General features: G+C 41.8%; 1 protein-coding gene across 8 annotated transcripts in view; it reads right to left on the bottom strand.

The window, feature by feature from the left end:
- Window positions 1–16,711, bottom strand: part of LOC110482089 (sphingosine-1-phosphate transporter SPNS2) — a 133,622-nt gene that overhangs the window by 58,846 nt on the left and 58,065 nt on the right. For 7 of the 8 annotated variants that reach the window (XM_085557566.1, XM_085557563.1, XM_085557561.1 and 4 more), the window contains exon 3: window positions 12,637–12,773. In XM_085557566.1, the coding sequence (XP_085413692.1) occupies window positions 12,637–12,773 (137 nt within the window). Of the gene's footprint in view, window positions 1–7,805; window positions 7,971–12,636; window positions 12,774–16,711 lie in introns of all 8 variants that reach the window. The other variant, XM_085557567.1, reaches the window with a different exon arrangement.

The raw sequence follows: 16,711 nt of genomic DNA, 5'->3' as shown, positions 1-16,711 counted from the left end.
AACAGGCTGGTCAGGACAATGTCCACTTGAGCTTTGAATATCTCTGAAGATTGAGGAGCCACAACCATACTGGACAACCTGCTGCAGTGTTGGATCATCCTCAAAGTAAAATTGCTTCTTCTGATGTATAAGTGGAATTTCCAGTATTTTAGTTTGTGCCCCTTGCCTCACCTTTTCTCTGGTGACTTTTGAGAACAGTCTGGCTCCATCTTTACAGCTCCCATCAGGTATCAATACACACCAAAGCAGCACTATGGGCACAGAAGCAGTTTTAGAGTGAGGAGGCCACTTTGACAAAGGTATTTAAATTCAGTTAAATCCATACACTATCTCACATTTGCTGTGTCTCTGCCACGTTCACACTAACCAGGTTTTTCTTCACTCCTTTTCCTTAAGCCTGCTTGGCATAGAAAGTATACTAGTTTAAATATTTATGTCTGGCAAAGGATGCTTCTCTTACCCAAAGATCCTCCCCTCAACTCTTCACAAGCAGGTCACTAAAATTCAAGTGCAAATGCCCCAGGCCTTCTTCCTTCAAGTGTTCACAGGTTTTATTCCCACATTCATGTTAGTTTTATTCACATGTATTTATTCTACATACCCTGGCTGGAGGTTACAGATGAGACCCCAGCAAGCTACTGATTTACTGAAACCTTAATGCATTTGATTAATCATGTGCTCAAGGGTCAATACCAAAACCCTTTGCATTTAGGATGGACTTATACAACAGCTTCTAAAGCAGGTCTGATTCCTCTGCAGCATCCATTTACACTTTGCCAAACACTTCCAAACTTCAGCTCATTTGAATGCATTGAGTGCCTCACTGATTCTCAGCTCTGAACACCTCACCTTTGAGCAATTCCCTTTTGGGAAAATTCAGCTGCTACTCAGAGCCCTACAAGGAGAAAAGAGACTACAGCGAGAACAAAGAGATCAAAATACATATTTAAATATAAAAATGAGCAATGGAGAAGAAGCAAAGTCCACTCACCTTTCCTTTGATTGTTTCTAGTATTTATTAATGGCTTTAGTTCTCCCAGGTAGCCTCTATTAAGTGTGCCTCTTCAGGCACACTTAATAGAATGTGGAAACTTTTATTTGGGAATGCATTTAAGATTCTGGCTGATTACAGCATTCCTGTTTTATGATATTTATATTATTATTTAGTGTATAAAAATAACCATTAAAGAATGTAAGATACTCCCTTTTTTAACTCATCACACCCTTTGATCAGCAACTAAAGAGTTTAACAACTGCATACCTACAGGGAGACTCTAGGGTGAAACACCCAATTAAGTGTTCTGGACATAAAAATAGCCCCAACCTACCCTGGAAGTAGCAAGACTCCCTCAGCACTTCTTCCACAGAGCTGCTTTGTGCTTCACAGGGACAAAAATCTGTGGCAAGATTTCCTGAGCTATTTGCAAATGTTGAATGTGAAAATCCCTTTCAACACTAAAGTTGCAGTGTCTGAAATCCAGGTTCCCATCACTTTCCTCCCTCCCAAGCTATGGCAGCCCTGAGGGAATCCTCTGTTGCTTTTCAGTCATTTTTGTGGAGGACAAAAAAAAGAAAACAAACAAATAAAACAACCAAAACCAAAAAACAAGCCAAATTCCCATTCTCCATCCCATTAGGCAGTGTAATTACAAGACACTGGGTGATGAGGCAGCACCACCACATCCTGATAATAAACTGAGTAAAGACAAAAGCAGCATTTCAGCTCCCTAACTGAAGGGCTTTTCATTTGATTGACCTGCCCATGGTAAAAATACTACAGCATGCAAATGGTGGGATCTACCTTCTCCTCAGTTTAGTTTATTGGTCATTAATATTGGATTAATGACAGGGACTTGGGATACAATTGGGTGGAAGGTACCAGGTTGCTCACTCACCAAACCCCACCCAGCAGATGCAATGTTGCTGTAAAATAGACCTTAAAGAGAAAGGCTGATGTTCAAATAAATCACAGGGTTCATAAAGAGCCCCATGTTCCCAGTGCCTGCTAGAAGACAGAGTTAAAACACTTCTTTTCATCCTTGACTCTGGTGTAAGGCCCAGAGGAGTCCATGGCCCTTCACATGGCCGAAATAGTGGTCATTTATCCCTGTTACAAAACCATTACACCAGAATGTATCTTCCAAAACTGTTCCCCTAAGAACACTGATAGTTCTGGGTTGGAAGCAAATGGTTGCTTTTTGTTCCAGATCTGTCAGGTGGGACACACTTACCAGCACTTGCCTCAAATATCTCTGGCATTAGGCACTATCACAGTTTCCTTCCTGAGATGTGCAAACACAGCCATAATCACTAAAATAGGCACTGGAAGAAATACAATGTATTTTTGCAACTGTGGAAACACTGCAAGGTTTTTGACACACACAGGTTCCCAAATTCAGCTGGAATATGGGGTGGCATTCACTGAACCAAAAGATATTCACAGGTACTAATGGGCTACTGTGTCCCAGCCACAGATGGGCCACAAGCAAAGCCTAAATCCAAGCAACAAAGAGATGCCAGATTTTTCAGAACAAACATTTACAGGCATTGATACCTAACACCATCTCCACCTCCAGTGATGTCTACAGAATGTGTGAGATTAACATGATGGGCCATCTTGGCTCAAACTCTTTGGTCTTGACCAATTCTTAAGCAAAAAAATTAGTCAAATCCATCAGACAGGTTGGATTGGAGATTCCTGGAGAACACAATTCCATACCCCTATCCCTGAAATCATTGCAGAAAATGATTTCTCAGCACCCTTTGAAAAAAGCTTCAGCCAACTGCCTGAGACAGGTGTGAACACTTTGCCTGCACTAGACACATTTTCAAGTATAGAACAATTGTTGAGAGTGCATGAAAGATACATTTTAAGGGAATCCCTCAAGGTTTAAATTAAATTAGCACAAAGTTACAGTCCCTGCAACTTTTCCCATACTGTTGGTTCTGCTGATTCTTGGCATATTTTGCTTTGCATATGCTAAAAATCAAGTACACCAGCAGGTCAGCTCTTGCAGGCAACTTTGCTGAAGAACCATTTAAATCATTCCAAAATCTGATTTTTGTTCCTGCTTTCTGTTTTCATGCTTCCCTGGCTTGCTGACTCCATCAAGATGCAGAGGCCTCCAAGAACTGTGCAGAAGGCTGACCTTGCAGTATGTTTGGCCAATATCTAAGAGATGCCTCACTTTTAGCATCAGATTTCCAGAGAGAAAGTGGTGCATCTACCAATTCCTTCTACTTCAGAGCTGTTTCTTATTCATGCTCTTCCCTGAACAGTTGTCATGTTCCTTTTTGAAGTGTTATTAATTGACAAGGTTTTGTCATGCCGTAGTTTAATTCCATTCTTTAAATCCAGCCTATCTGACAAAATGACAGCCTATTAAACCACACTAAACACATTTGGATGTTTTGTGACTATCTTCTCATGAGGCTTCATCACTCATGTTTTCAGATTTGATGATCTGCACCACTCCCAGGGATTTCCAGCTCAAAATCTATTAAGTAGGGTTGAGATTAGTACTCTAATTCAACTCATCTGAATTGCAAATGCAGTGTTTTGTGTAGCCTGGGAACTTTTATACATTTAAAAGAAATGTCAACACTTCAAAAGACTAATTTAGCACCTGGTACTGTAAAACATTTCCCTTCTTCTCACTATTTGCACATGACTTAAAACATAATGGTCCTTTTCCCAGCCTTTATGCACAACCCAGGAGGCCAAGACTGTGTGGCCATTGAGGAAGCACTTACACTTCCCAAGGAGTGACTGATGCATTTGGATCAGCAGGCAACCAGGAGCTCAACCAAAGAAAGGCTCAAATCCATACTTTTGCATCTGAACAGGAGCCAGAGCCTGAATAACACATTGTCTCTCTCCTGCATCCTGGTTTTCAGGACAATACTCACAACTGTCAAGAACCACCCTGCTAATAGAAAGTTGAGATTTGGCCTCCTAATGAGCCTAAAGCTGGGATGAATGGGTTGTTTTCTTTGTGAGGCATCATTAACTGAACTCTGCTAAAGCACTGTGCTTCCTCCCAAGGCATAAGCTCTAAGAACACCATCCATAAGCTGTGTCACATATATCCATACTAAACACACATCAGTTTACAGCCTTCACAAATGGTAACATTTCTCCAGATCCATATCTGACCATCCCAGTGGATCATGAAGGCACAGGTTCTACACCACCAACTTGGCACCCTCTCTGTACCAGCAATACACAGCTAGTTGGGAAGCTAATTCCCAAAATAACAGGACCACCCAGGCACTGCAGCAGTGACTTGCTTTGCCTTCTGAACTTGTCTGACCAAGCCAGGCATCCCCCTATGGAAGGCCAGCATGCACCCAAGGACCCCACACCAGGAACGACTTGTGTCCCTCAGGCCACAGCACTGCTGCAAGGATACTGGCAGGCTGATAGGAAATTTTACAGTTCCTTTATATTTTAACATTTGCTTGGAAACTTACATGCAGCACTACTACTTTTTTAAATTTTGTTTTTCACACCAACTGATTAAACCCCAGTCTATTTAAGGAGCATTCTCCCTTTCCTCCATTCCTTCAATGTTTTGAACAGATGAGCTTAAGACACTGCCATAATTATTTATAAAACATAATGCTAAAGCATTATAGAGATTTCCACTTACACAGGGTTAAGAAATAAGATGTTATTTGTGTTCCATCAGCACACCCAGGGGTTAGGCCTCTGCTGCAGCTTGACAAGCAGAATATACATTTTAACAGACAGCATAAGAAGAAGGAACGTTTCCAAGACACACAGAGCCTGGAAATAAAACAAACATGCCTTTTTCCCCCTGCCTCATCAGCAAATAACTGGCCCAGGTGAGATTGTTGTCTTTAAGCATTTCCATGATCCAGTGCAACAGCACCAATGATGTAGAGCCTGACTCAATTGCCAAAGACACAGAAGAGGTTCCCACAGATTTCTAAAGAAGGAGCTGAATCAGAACCACAATCACAGACCCTGTGATAATGGTTTCAACATCTTCCAGTACCCAGATAACAAACAGTGCTCTGAAACAGGACAGGCAATTACAGGGGACCCTCTCTGAGACCCTGTGCAAATCAGCATTGAGCTTTGAGCCTGTTTCTGGGTGCTCTCCCAGCACAAACCTCTGTCCACCTGCTCTAGAAAATGCCTGAGCTCTGAGGGGCAGGTCTGACATTTCAGTGCACTGTCCTCATTCCACTGAACTGGAATCACAGCCTCTGCAGCAGCACACAGTGAGCGAGTTCTGATGCTAAGCAATGGAAAGATCTCTTCTTTCAGTATCCACAGTGTTTGATTTCAGTATCCACAGTGTTTGAATCCAAGAACTGTGATTTCAGACCAGTTAATGACCTAAAAGGAAGAGGTAGGGTGCAGAAGGCACATTTATGGACACACAGCTGCACACAGCTGCAGTGATTTGAGAAATTTGAATAGGACACGGTGCCAGACTGACCCCACCTGGGGAGGGTGGGACATGGGGAGTGCATATTGATTGCTCTCAGGTCCCAGAAGGGAGAGCAAAACCATTCCTGTTCCAGACACTCTACAGATGGGAAATGCAATGTGTGGCAGAGATATTTCTTATAATAGTTACTTGAAGTTCATTTTTCTCATCACAGGAATAAGCTTTCTGAGTAAGCTTTGTAACTGTGCTGTTTCTCTCTCCTGGCAGCCATCACCAGCTGTGTTTTCAATATCTCATCCCAAATGTTTCACAGATACACGGACACAGATACTGGATGGAAAAACCCCAACACTGAGCAGAAAATGCACTTCAATTTCTGATAACACCTTTGAAAAGCTGCCTGCTCTCATAGATTGGCTTTTTTGGGTCTGATGCTCTGAGAACACCTTTATCTGGTTTTCATTTATAGTTTCTCTTGGAAGAGTGACAGATACAAAGGGACAAGGTAAGAACATAAAACAACCAGAAGACAAACACATGACAGTAATTCTGCACTCTACAACTATTTCATTTATATAAATCTTTTCCCAGTGCTTCTGTCCTTGCTTAGCAAAATCTGAGGGAACAGTGAGGACCCAAGATTCAAGAGTTCAAATCATTGCACTTGTCTCTGCAAGAGAAGATATCCTTACAGAGAAACAGTTTCTCATACAGTATTTGGAATCAGCTGGGCTGAAGATGATAGCAGACTTGACAGATACCCAGAATACCTTAAGACCACCTCAGTCAGTTCTCCATTATTAAAGGAATAAGCAATAGTGTATTTTTTCCTACATATAATCCATATGAAAAGATGTGAGATATTAAAATTTACAAGAGCACTGGGAACAGCACGTGGAAGGAACAGCAGGTGCCCTCTTGCTGGCAAGGGGTCAAAGAAAGGATGCCCTTTAATTTCCTCATGGTGGTGATACTGGGTTAATGGCTGGACACCATGATCTCAGAGGTCTTTTCCAGCCTTAACAAGTCTGTAATTCTAAAAGGGGCTGTGGGAACTATCTCTCTATAAATTACCTCCTTTCAGACATGCAAGAGAGGACAGTGGGGCAGAATCAGTCCCTACAGAATTCTACTCTGCAGTATAAAGGGAGCCCTTAACTCTTTCCCTCTCTCACTGGGATTTCTGAGCCCCCTAAGCCCAGCACAGCACCTCCTGCACATGGCACCCACTGCCCCTGTGGGGAGGAGGGAGCTCTGACAGCTGGCAGAAGAGGAGATGCACAGATTGCACATCTCACTTTAGAGAGCAGAGGCCATGCAGGAGGCTGAGGGCATCTTGTGGTTCAGGGGGCACTGGGGCAGAACAGAGGGACAGAACTGCAGCTCAGAGGGATTTGGGAGCTGACACCACCCACGCAGGGAGCACCAGCACCCACCTGACCTGCTTCTGGTAACGGAGTCCACAGCAGGTAGTATTTCTCCTGAGCAGTCTAGCAAAGGCCAAACGTGCAGAAATCCAAATATCAACAGCATGGGCTCATCTGCAGGGCTCCTGTGCCACATCAAGGCTGGCAAAATACAGCAGAGCCAGCCAAGGGCTTTGGCCATGGACCTCTTTAGTTAGTCCAGCAGCACTTCTGTGACAGCCTGCTGGGAATTGCCTACGAGGGAAGGGACTGAATGCACATGCAGCTGACTTCCCAAAGTTGCTGGGAGAATCCCTTTTGCCTTTTTTCTACATGACAGTTCTGCTCAAAACTAATAGGCCGGAACAGTAGGATATAAACATTCCAGTAATTCATGATGACTTCAAAGACAACACTCAGTCTCCTTACATATAAGATGTTGGCTTGGGGATTTCAGTTTTGTTTGTTTATGTTTTTCAAGCTGTGTATTTATCTTGCACAGCAGAACCACAGGCACAGGAGCTGTATGTTTTATATTACAACTTCTGCTGGAGCACCTAAGACTAAAGGCTTTTTTTTTTTTCCTATAGTGAATCATCATGTGTAGGGGGTGGTTGCATTATGTTTATGATTTTTAAAATTAACCCAGCTAACATTTGTTCCATTCTGCACACAATTTGTTGCTTCTCTTTTAGAAACTCTTTGAAAGACAACCTTTGGAAATAAAAATACATCTGGCAAGTCTGAAAAGACAGGAGCAAGCACTGCAGACTAACTGGAACTCCACCACGTACAATTTCCTTCCTCTCCCAGAGAGAAATCAAAATAAAAGGAAAAGAAAACAACACTAAGAGAAAGACCTATCCAGAGGTAAATTGCAGTGGGAGCAAAAGGTTTTATCATGTTAGCTATACCAAAACCTGACCAGAAATATTTACCAAGAACTGGAGAATTCAAAAGCACATTCCTGGTTTACCTTGTCAATGCTTTGCTTTTCCATTTCCCAGCTTTCTAGCATGTGCAGCTCTGGTGTCTCCCAGCCAACCCACATTACCACAGCCTGCTCTGGCTGCTTATGAGGTACTCGTGGTCTCCCAGCCCGGTGGAGCAGAAGCCCTTGTCCATTTGTAGGCCAGCACACCTTTCACACAGAAATATGCTTAATTCAAGATATTTACATGGACATAACAGTATTTTAGAAGACAAGAGAACAGTCTGCAAATTTTCACCTCCAAGCTCCTTCTTGCTTTAAGACAGAGGTGTCTGCCCACAAGGGGAGGGGTCCTGATGTCCCAGAGGGCTGTGCTGAGAGGGGCAGGAAGTCTAGCACCAAAGCCCAGCGATCACCTAAGACCATCTGCTGCTCATTCAAACCAGCTGAGAACATTTGTCATCACTAACAGACGTGGATATCCAAGCAGCCAGAAACAAACTCTCCTGATAACTCTCCTGATGATCACTCCTGATAACCAGGTTGTGTCCTATCAAGCTGTTCAGAAAGAGAGAAGTGGCGCAATTGGGATTACAGACCCTTTGCAATGACATCTTGGAATATAAACCACCTCAAGGTGATCACCACAGGCAATTAAGCACTGTGCTCATGAAAATGCTACCTAGGGAAATACACTGGTTACTTATTACATCAGAGTTTATATTGATACAGGGGAAGACAAACACATATTTAGTTTTTTGTCTGGTTGGAAACACATCCAGATAAAGAAACTATATGAAGATTGTGTTCTTGGTTAATTACTTTGATATGACTCCACACCACACAAAAACCTACTGATTTTTTGTTGATTTATTACAGTTCATGAACCAACAACCAGCAAGTGTTTTCCCCAAATGCTTGGCAAAAGCCAAAAACAACACAAGAAAGGGTTTTGCAGGTGAAAGCACCCAAAGTTGTGCTGGTAGATGCAGACCTGATTTAAAGTCAGGTTTAAAGGGAGAAAATCTCTAAGCAGGTGTTTGTACTTAGAAAATAAAAATTAAAATACATACATTATTTATTGAAGCTTCTATAAATTGAGTTAATCTAGAGATATGTCTAAATATGTACCAGCTTTACATAATTTTGTATTATTGAACAAGTTTATTAATGATTTCTTAATGGAACTTTTACTTTAGCAAGTGCTAAACAGTGTTATAGAGCAGAAATATGCAAATACCAAAGCAGAGGAGTTTTCATATCTTACCTTTCTACAGAGAAATTCTGTACTAACATAAATTATGAGACAATATTAAAAAATGAGATTATCGATATTATCTCAGTTTTACGACTTCTGATGATTTTCTTTAGTTAAATTTATCATTAGCTATTTTTATCCATGGAAACAGGAGTATTTATGGAATCACTCTGTGATACAGTATTTGATTTCTTACTATGATTTGTTTCAAAATTAATTTAAGATCTCATGAAGAATAACCAAACTTTTAAGCATGAGTTGTCCTGTTTGTATTTTGCTATGTGTTGAATTAATGCATTGTTCCTTTCTATCACCCCCTTTATGCACTGGAACTACCCCCAGATTTTGGCCTGATTTTCTTTTTCATTGTGAGAGCCTATTATATACCTATTTAGTATCTACCAGCAGATAAGACATTGATTCTACATTAATTTGACAGTCATTATTCCATTTTAGGAACCCAGAGATACTTGATAATAAATAACTAATGATATTTCAAAAAGGCAGCGCTCTCTAGCAACTGTCTTCATGGCCCATGTATCCAATTCCTGATTTATCTGCTGATTTTCAGTTACTTTTTTTTTAACCCAGGCAGAATAAAATAGCATTTAGACAGTATCTTAGATGAGCTGTTTACTGCACTCCAATCCTTTTGTGCTGGTTTTGGCTGGGACTGAGTTAATTTTCTTCTCAGTAACTGGTATGGGACCATGTTTTAGATTTGTGCTGAGAACAAAGCTGGTAACACGGGGATGTTTTCATTACTGCTGAGCAAGTGCTCATACAGAGTCAAGGTCTTTTCTGCTCCTCACCCCCCAGAGAAGGGCTGGGGGACACAGGAATTGGAGAGACACAGCTGACCCCAGGGATATCCCAGACCACAGGGCATCCTGCTCAGCACATGAACTTGTGGCAAGACAGTAGGACAAATAAGAATGAACATGTGTCTTTCTGTAAATCTGTTTGCACAATAATCAAATCATTGACTCAAACAACAGCAGTTTTCATGGCTTCCTTTAGATGTTCAGATTTTAGCCAGGATCTGACACACTACCAAAGAGCTTTACAAACTGGGTGCCTTCAGATCTCACCAGCTCTGTAGCTGCTTTTGGCCTTTGTTAAGTTGTCTCTTTCCATTTGCACTCCAGATTTGAGCTGTGTGGCTATGCATTCTATTTAATTACACAGTGACAGGATGCATGAGGCACGAGGCCCCATGCAAATTTGAAGAAAGGCAATCCCTGAAGACAGGGATTCTGCTATTCCTTCTGAAAGGCTACTCTTTCTCACCTAATTCAGGATTTTTGGTGCTGCCACATAAAGGAGTTCTCTAATGGGCTCAGCCTGTGTCAACTTGGTCCTTCCAGACCTGTGTTCTCATGTCAACTTGGATGTGAGACCTTCTCTACTCACAGTAGTCTTACTACTGCTTTTATTTGTGCCAGCAAAGAGTTTTTGATATTTCAGCTCTCTGTCCTCCTTCCCAACAAATACATATACTGTCTTAAAAGGAAAAAAAGTGTTGAGAGAAAAAGCAACATTTTACTCCTCAAATGAATCCCAGACAACAAAGATCAGGAAATATGCCTACATGAAAGGAAAAAAAAAACTAACCAAACAAAAGAAAACAAAACAAACAAACAAACAAACAAACAAAACCAAAACAAAACAACAAAAAAAAACAACTCTTCCCTTCTATCATGTTAAGAATTCAAAAATTTTTTTTTTGTTCAATGTGGCATGTCTTCCCAATTAGGGATCAGTCCTCCAACATGGACACCAAAGTGGGAGGGATAATATGGGAAGCTGGATTATTCTTAGGACCTTGCTCAGCTGCTGCAGCCACTGGGTAGAGAACATCCTTACAGCAGCTGCAACATTTTCCATTACCTCCTGGAGTCAGGAACAGGAGCTCTGGGTTTTCTGGCAGGAAAATCAGGGCAGGGGATTTTTCTAAATATTATGGTGGTTTATGTCAAGATGGTCTTTGGGGTCCAGAGTTAGTACTGATGCATATCCAGGATGACTTAATACACGTCTGGCTATTTTGATCTTGTCTCTCTTAAGATTTCCAAAACATTGGGGTTTGGATTCCAAACATATACTACTGCCATTCTGAGCCCCTGTATACAAATAACCACATATATTAATATATATTAATCCCTGAACTACTTCAGTTTATAAGCCCCAAATTCTTAAACTGAAATTCAACTCTGAAAACATCAGTCCAGATCCAGTGTTCCCCTACTTCCAGCTGTGGGACCCAGTTGGCTGCAGGGAGATCAGTGAGAACCTAAGCATAAATATAAGTCTGTAACACAAGAAGTGTTTATAAGAAGGTCATTGGTTCTCTCTAAAATGCTTCTCTCTTTGGGCTCTGATCAAAGATGCTTTTGCAGAATGTTATGAGAAACATTTAAAGAAAAAATTTAAAGAGAAAGCAAAAAAAAAATACTTCCTTATTTTAGATGAGAGACATTCTTTCCCTGGAAAAGGTGCTTCCTGGCCAAGGCAGAAAAATTTCCTGAGTTAAAGGCTTCCAATTTGGCCATATGCATCTTTCTTTAGAAATGCAGCAACAACCAATCCTGGTGAAAGCCACACTGACATGAGTGCCACTGCCTGCTTTAAGTGGAAACTCTCTGTAAAAACTGAAGAGCACGTGGGAGGGCAGGATGCAGAAGGGTGGAGAGGTTTAGTCCCTGGTTGTCATTCTTTAGGTGTGACCACAATGCTGCAATCTCTGGAATGCAGCTGGACAGAAAAGCATGAGGAATGCCCCTGCCTCCCTTGGGGACATCAGTCTGATGATGCCAGGAGCTGTGATTGTCTCTGCAGGAATGTTGCCACCTGCAGCAATTAAATCTCTGCTTTAATATGATTTAAACAAGAGGATATTTCCCCCCAGAAAGTGCCAGATAATTGTTTCCTCCAAATGCCTCTGACAGACAAGAAAATTAATGCAGTGAGGTGTGCTCAGAATTGGGGACTGCAGCTGTCCTGGGAGCAGGAGAGGGATGCAGAGCTTGACAAAATTAGGTGAGCCTGACAACCAGTTTCCCCAGACATATCTATAGACAAGTGTTAAAGGAGCTGAAACTGTGTGATCTCTGTGTTGCCATCCACTTTCTCTGCCTTGGTGGACAGAAACCAAAGTGCATCTGTAAAACCACTGCTAGATGCATTTTGTTATTCAACATATCACGAGCAGACTTCCCAACAAAATCCAATGGCTTCAGTTACATATCAGAAGACAAAAGAACCACTGTGTAGCCATGGATTTATTTTCCCAAGTCTTTTGTAAAGCCTTTTAAAGCTTCTTTAGGATCTCCCTCAAAACAAAGCCCTTATGTCAACAGAAACTCTTGCTTAGATGTGCTTCATCTGTTCCTTTTTATGAATATGCACGATCAAAGGGTGACAGCTTTCACAGTTAAGCAAACACAGTTACACAGAGCACACTTCTCCCACAAAAGGTCAGATAATACAACAGGCTAAATGTTAAATACACACGAGAGGGATACATTTCCCTTGAGCACACTGCAATGGGGAGTTATTTAGGAATATATTGTCCATCTTTTCAGGACACCCTGCAAAGCATCTTTGCAAAGCTCTTACCTGTTCAGTGATGAAGGAGCTTGAAAAAGTGACAGCTGACCAAAAGAAGATCCCACAGCTGAGAATGATCTTTCTGTTGAACCGGTCACCAAGGTAACCAAAGATCGGCGCCGCGACCATGAAACTACAGATAAAAACTGCAAAGGAGAGAAAATGGAAAGAAACTAAATAAACATCAGACCAAGAACAGGAAGACTAATTTTCTGCAAGCCAAATCCTCTAGAGAACAGTTCTAAATAATTAGACATTCTGCAGCCCTGCCTTGCAGAGATGTGCAGGCCGATAGGCTTTCTGAAGTCAGTGCTTCCTTAATCAAACAGAATTTTCATCCCCAGAGAAACTTCAGACCAGTGAACTTGTATTACTTGAAAGCACCAGACCCTCAGAGTCAGCTGAGCTCAGATCTGGGGATGGGCAAAACCAGGACAGAATAAATTAAGAACTTCTGCTTAAATGTTTCTGGGAAGGTGAAGTGGAGGTTGGAAGGAGTTTCAAGCAAACAGAAAACAAGCAAGGGCTCCTTCTTGGCTCTTGCAGCAGAGACCTGAGAGAAATGGGCTGAGGTTCTTTCATCCTTCCATCCTTCCTATTTAAAAGAAATTATGAAACAATGAGGAGCACCAGTAAATACCACTGTCATCCTACTGACACCAGCCCTGTCTCCTCACTAGGTCCTTTCATCATCACTAAACTTTTATTTAAACCCATCACTGAGCAACAGCTTCACTAGAACAAAGAATTTTAACCTACAAAGTCCAAACAGGCCAGGATTGTCCTCATCTGAAAGACTCCAAGTTGATCCTTTGTTCCCTCCAAAACCCCCAAAGCATTAACCTAAGAGCTCCTGTCGTGTAGGAATGAGGCTCTTGAGAGAGTAACTCCTGCAAAGTCACCTCAATTCAGAGTTCACTCCTCTGCCCATCTCAAAACAATCTGGCCTGTGAACCCCCTGAGAACACCTGAGATGGGGCGTTCACACCATCTTCCTTATTCATTTGCATTTTGGCAGAAATTGCCATGTTTTAAGCTGATTTACAACTGCCATTTGTCTGTCCACATTAGAGAATTGGATAAGGGCAATTACGTGGATTTTATTGGTGTGTACCTGAAGTCTGACTATAACTGACTGTCTGGGATTCAGCAAATCCAGAAGGATTTGGGTAGGACACCAGAATACCTGGAGGTCTCTCTTTAGTCACACAGTCCTGACACTCATTTGTTTTCAGGTAGGTCTTGGAGGGCTTTTGGCATAGCCTAACCCCAGCTGTCTACTTTTCACTGTATAAAATGGAGTGGGGGGGATAGAATAGATTAAAAAAAAAAAAAAAGACAATAGCAGAACACACACCCCGTTTTGGGTGGAATGTGCATATAAAATTTAAATGGTTAAGACCCAAATAATGAATTTTTCATGGATGATGATATATGATAGTTCAAAAGATGCAGAATGCTGAACTATGACTAAATGTCTTTTTTTTTTTTTAGGAATATTAAGATGTCAAAGCAGCTTTATAAATAATACACATCCATTTGCATCTGTGTTTTGTGACCCACATGTGTATGTATTTTGCACTGTGATATTTGAACTAAATTACAGGATTACTCTTTTTACATTTAGAGTAAAATAAATGAAGATAATGGAGAAATGTTAAGGCCTGGAATGCAGCACATGCAACACATCACACATACTTCAGTAGTAATGCTATGAACAGTTTTGCTGTTTACATAAACCCTACTGATAGAACTCAGTCCCTGCATCTATCCCAAAATCCTTGTGCAAACAACACCTATGAATAAAATTACAAGCAGTGTTTTCACCTCTGTTTTACAGAGAAACTAGACCAGCAGTAGCTCACAAATCTCTGCTCAGCAAGGGCACATCTGCCCTGGCCCCACTCCAACAAGGCACTTAAGCACATGCTTATATTAGGCACTTTAGAGTCATCAATTCCATGATTAAGTGCTTTCCTGAATTAACACCAAGGGCTTGGCACCTTGCAAAGCTGGTGCAACAACCTGGCACAAAGGATACGTGGCTGTTTACTGGGAATGAGAAGCAGAAAATGACTGTGACTCGTCCAGTCCAGTGTGACCACTGCAGTTTGATCTTTTTCTTGGAAGGACACTACAGCTCATTCATCTCAGAATCCCATATTCTGTCATTTTTATGATGTAAAAAGACACAAAACTGAAAAAGCTTCCAAGGGAAAATTAGAAACATCCAAGTCAGCATCCCACCATTTCAAATATCAAATAATATGGTTAATTCAACTTTGAGACACGCAGGGTGTGATTCAAAACTCACATTAATCAGTGGGATTATTAGCTTCAATGACCTCTGGATCATAAATGAAAAGTATAATTCTGGAATTTGGGCAAAATGGACAAAGCTACTCTTTCAAATAAAACAAACCAAAAAAAAAAAGATTGTCCAATGACTTTCCAACAATATACATCCTTCTGCTGCTCAAATCCCTTTGGAGGATTTATTTTTGGAAGACTCTGAGCTGTGATCTTTGTCAGTGGTAAGCAGCTGACTTGACAGCTCCACAAGGTGTAAAATGAAAGGACAACAAAGGCAAGTAAATAACAGGTAATGGAACACAGCTGTCACAAGAATAAATGCAATTTATATCAGAGTATTTATGACCCAAATATGCATCAGAGCATTGATTGACTTAAATAAATGCAGAGTATGATGGCTGTGTGGTCTGTCAAAAGGATTTTCCTGTTACAGGCATTTCCCATGAATCAATTTTTGCAATTACTCCTGCCAGTGACAGCAGAGACTCCTGAAGCCCAGCCTGGGCTGGCAGAAGAGAGGTGAACAAAAGTAGGGCACATTCCCAGGTGGGATGGAAACCTGAGTTACTCTAGAACAGGAGGTTCTACGAGCTTCTGTGACAACTAAACACTACAAAGGAGAGACATCATCCAGAAGACATAAAACTGCAGCATATTCAGTTGGAGAGAGGAGCAGCAGAAACATGTTTAATCTGTAGGCAAGAGGGCTGAGCATAAGGCAGAGGGCTGCATTCCAGTGAAGGAGCTTGGCACTTGTGCCAGCCTCTTCCTCTTTGGCTTCTCTCCCTTCTTGCACAGCGTTTTCTGTTCCTTGCACTCACCCACTCCCAAATTAATAACACTGAAGTGACACCACAGCAGCTGCTGCTTCAGCTCAACCACAGCCACAAATCTTTTCTATTAGGACAGCAGTGGGACAGAGGTTGGCACTGCACTTTGCTCTTCCCAATCAACAGCTCCTCTTCCCATTTTCACTTAGATACATCCCAGAATATTACAGCTCCTGAAGAGATGTAGAGTGCAAGTCAGGGCAGGGTTAGAAACCCACTGGGATTTAAGATGAGCTACTGTGAAGGCAGTGATGGCACTGGGAGCAGCTGTAGGCAGGTATAGCTCTGGCAATCCCATTATGGATGTGTACAGCTTATTTCTCCTGGTAAATGATCTCCAGCAGTGCCAGCAAAAGTGGCTCAGTCCCAGCACAGGGTGGAGCTGAGATACATTTCTGAAGGAGTAAATTATCATGTGAGCAAAGGATGAATAAACAGACACACAGTGAATGCCATCAAGGAGGGAGGTTCTCTTAAGTACAGGTATTTTCAAAAGGAGAACCCATTTGTCTTTATTCCTCCCTTTGTGGCTTAGCCACTGAAACGCCGCCTGTGGTGAGAAGGCAGGAAAAGTGTAATTGCCCAAACAGGATGGCTTGGTGTCTATTTCTGCCTCTGGATGCCTGTCCCACCCTGTACAGGTGCACAAGCACTTTCTCAGCCAGCTCTGCCCAGCTTTTTCTGTGCATGGCTGGAATTACAACAATGTGCACCATAAAAAGTCTTACACGTCCCACCCAAACACCCACCAGACACGGAAATCCTCCAAAGCCTCTATTGCTGCTGCATGGACTGCAGTTTCAGTCCTGTTTCAGGACTATGGCCAGGGAGCTGCTATTCAGACACACTTTCCCCTCTCAAGAGCTGCCTGTGTACCCAGGGGAAAAGTAAATCCAACAGTGGAAGCAAAGGAGATGAGAGAAGAGGAAGGAACTGTAGAC

The sequence above is a fragment of the Lonchura striata genome, chromosome 19, assembly GCF_050655825.1.
Source record: "Lonchura striata isolate lonStrDom1 chromosome 19, ASM5065582v1, whole genome shotgun sequence".
NCBI classification, from domain to species: Eukaryota; Metazoa; Chordata; class Aves; order Passeriformes; family Estrildidae; genus Lonchura; species Lonchura striata.
This window is presented reverse-complemented; position numbering and strand designations above follow the sequence as displayed.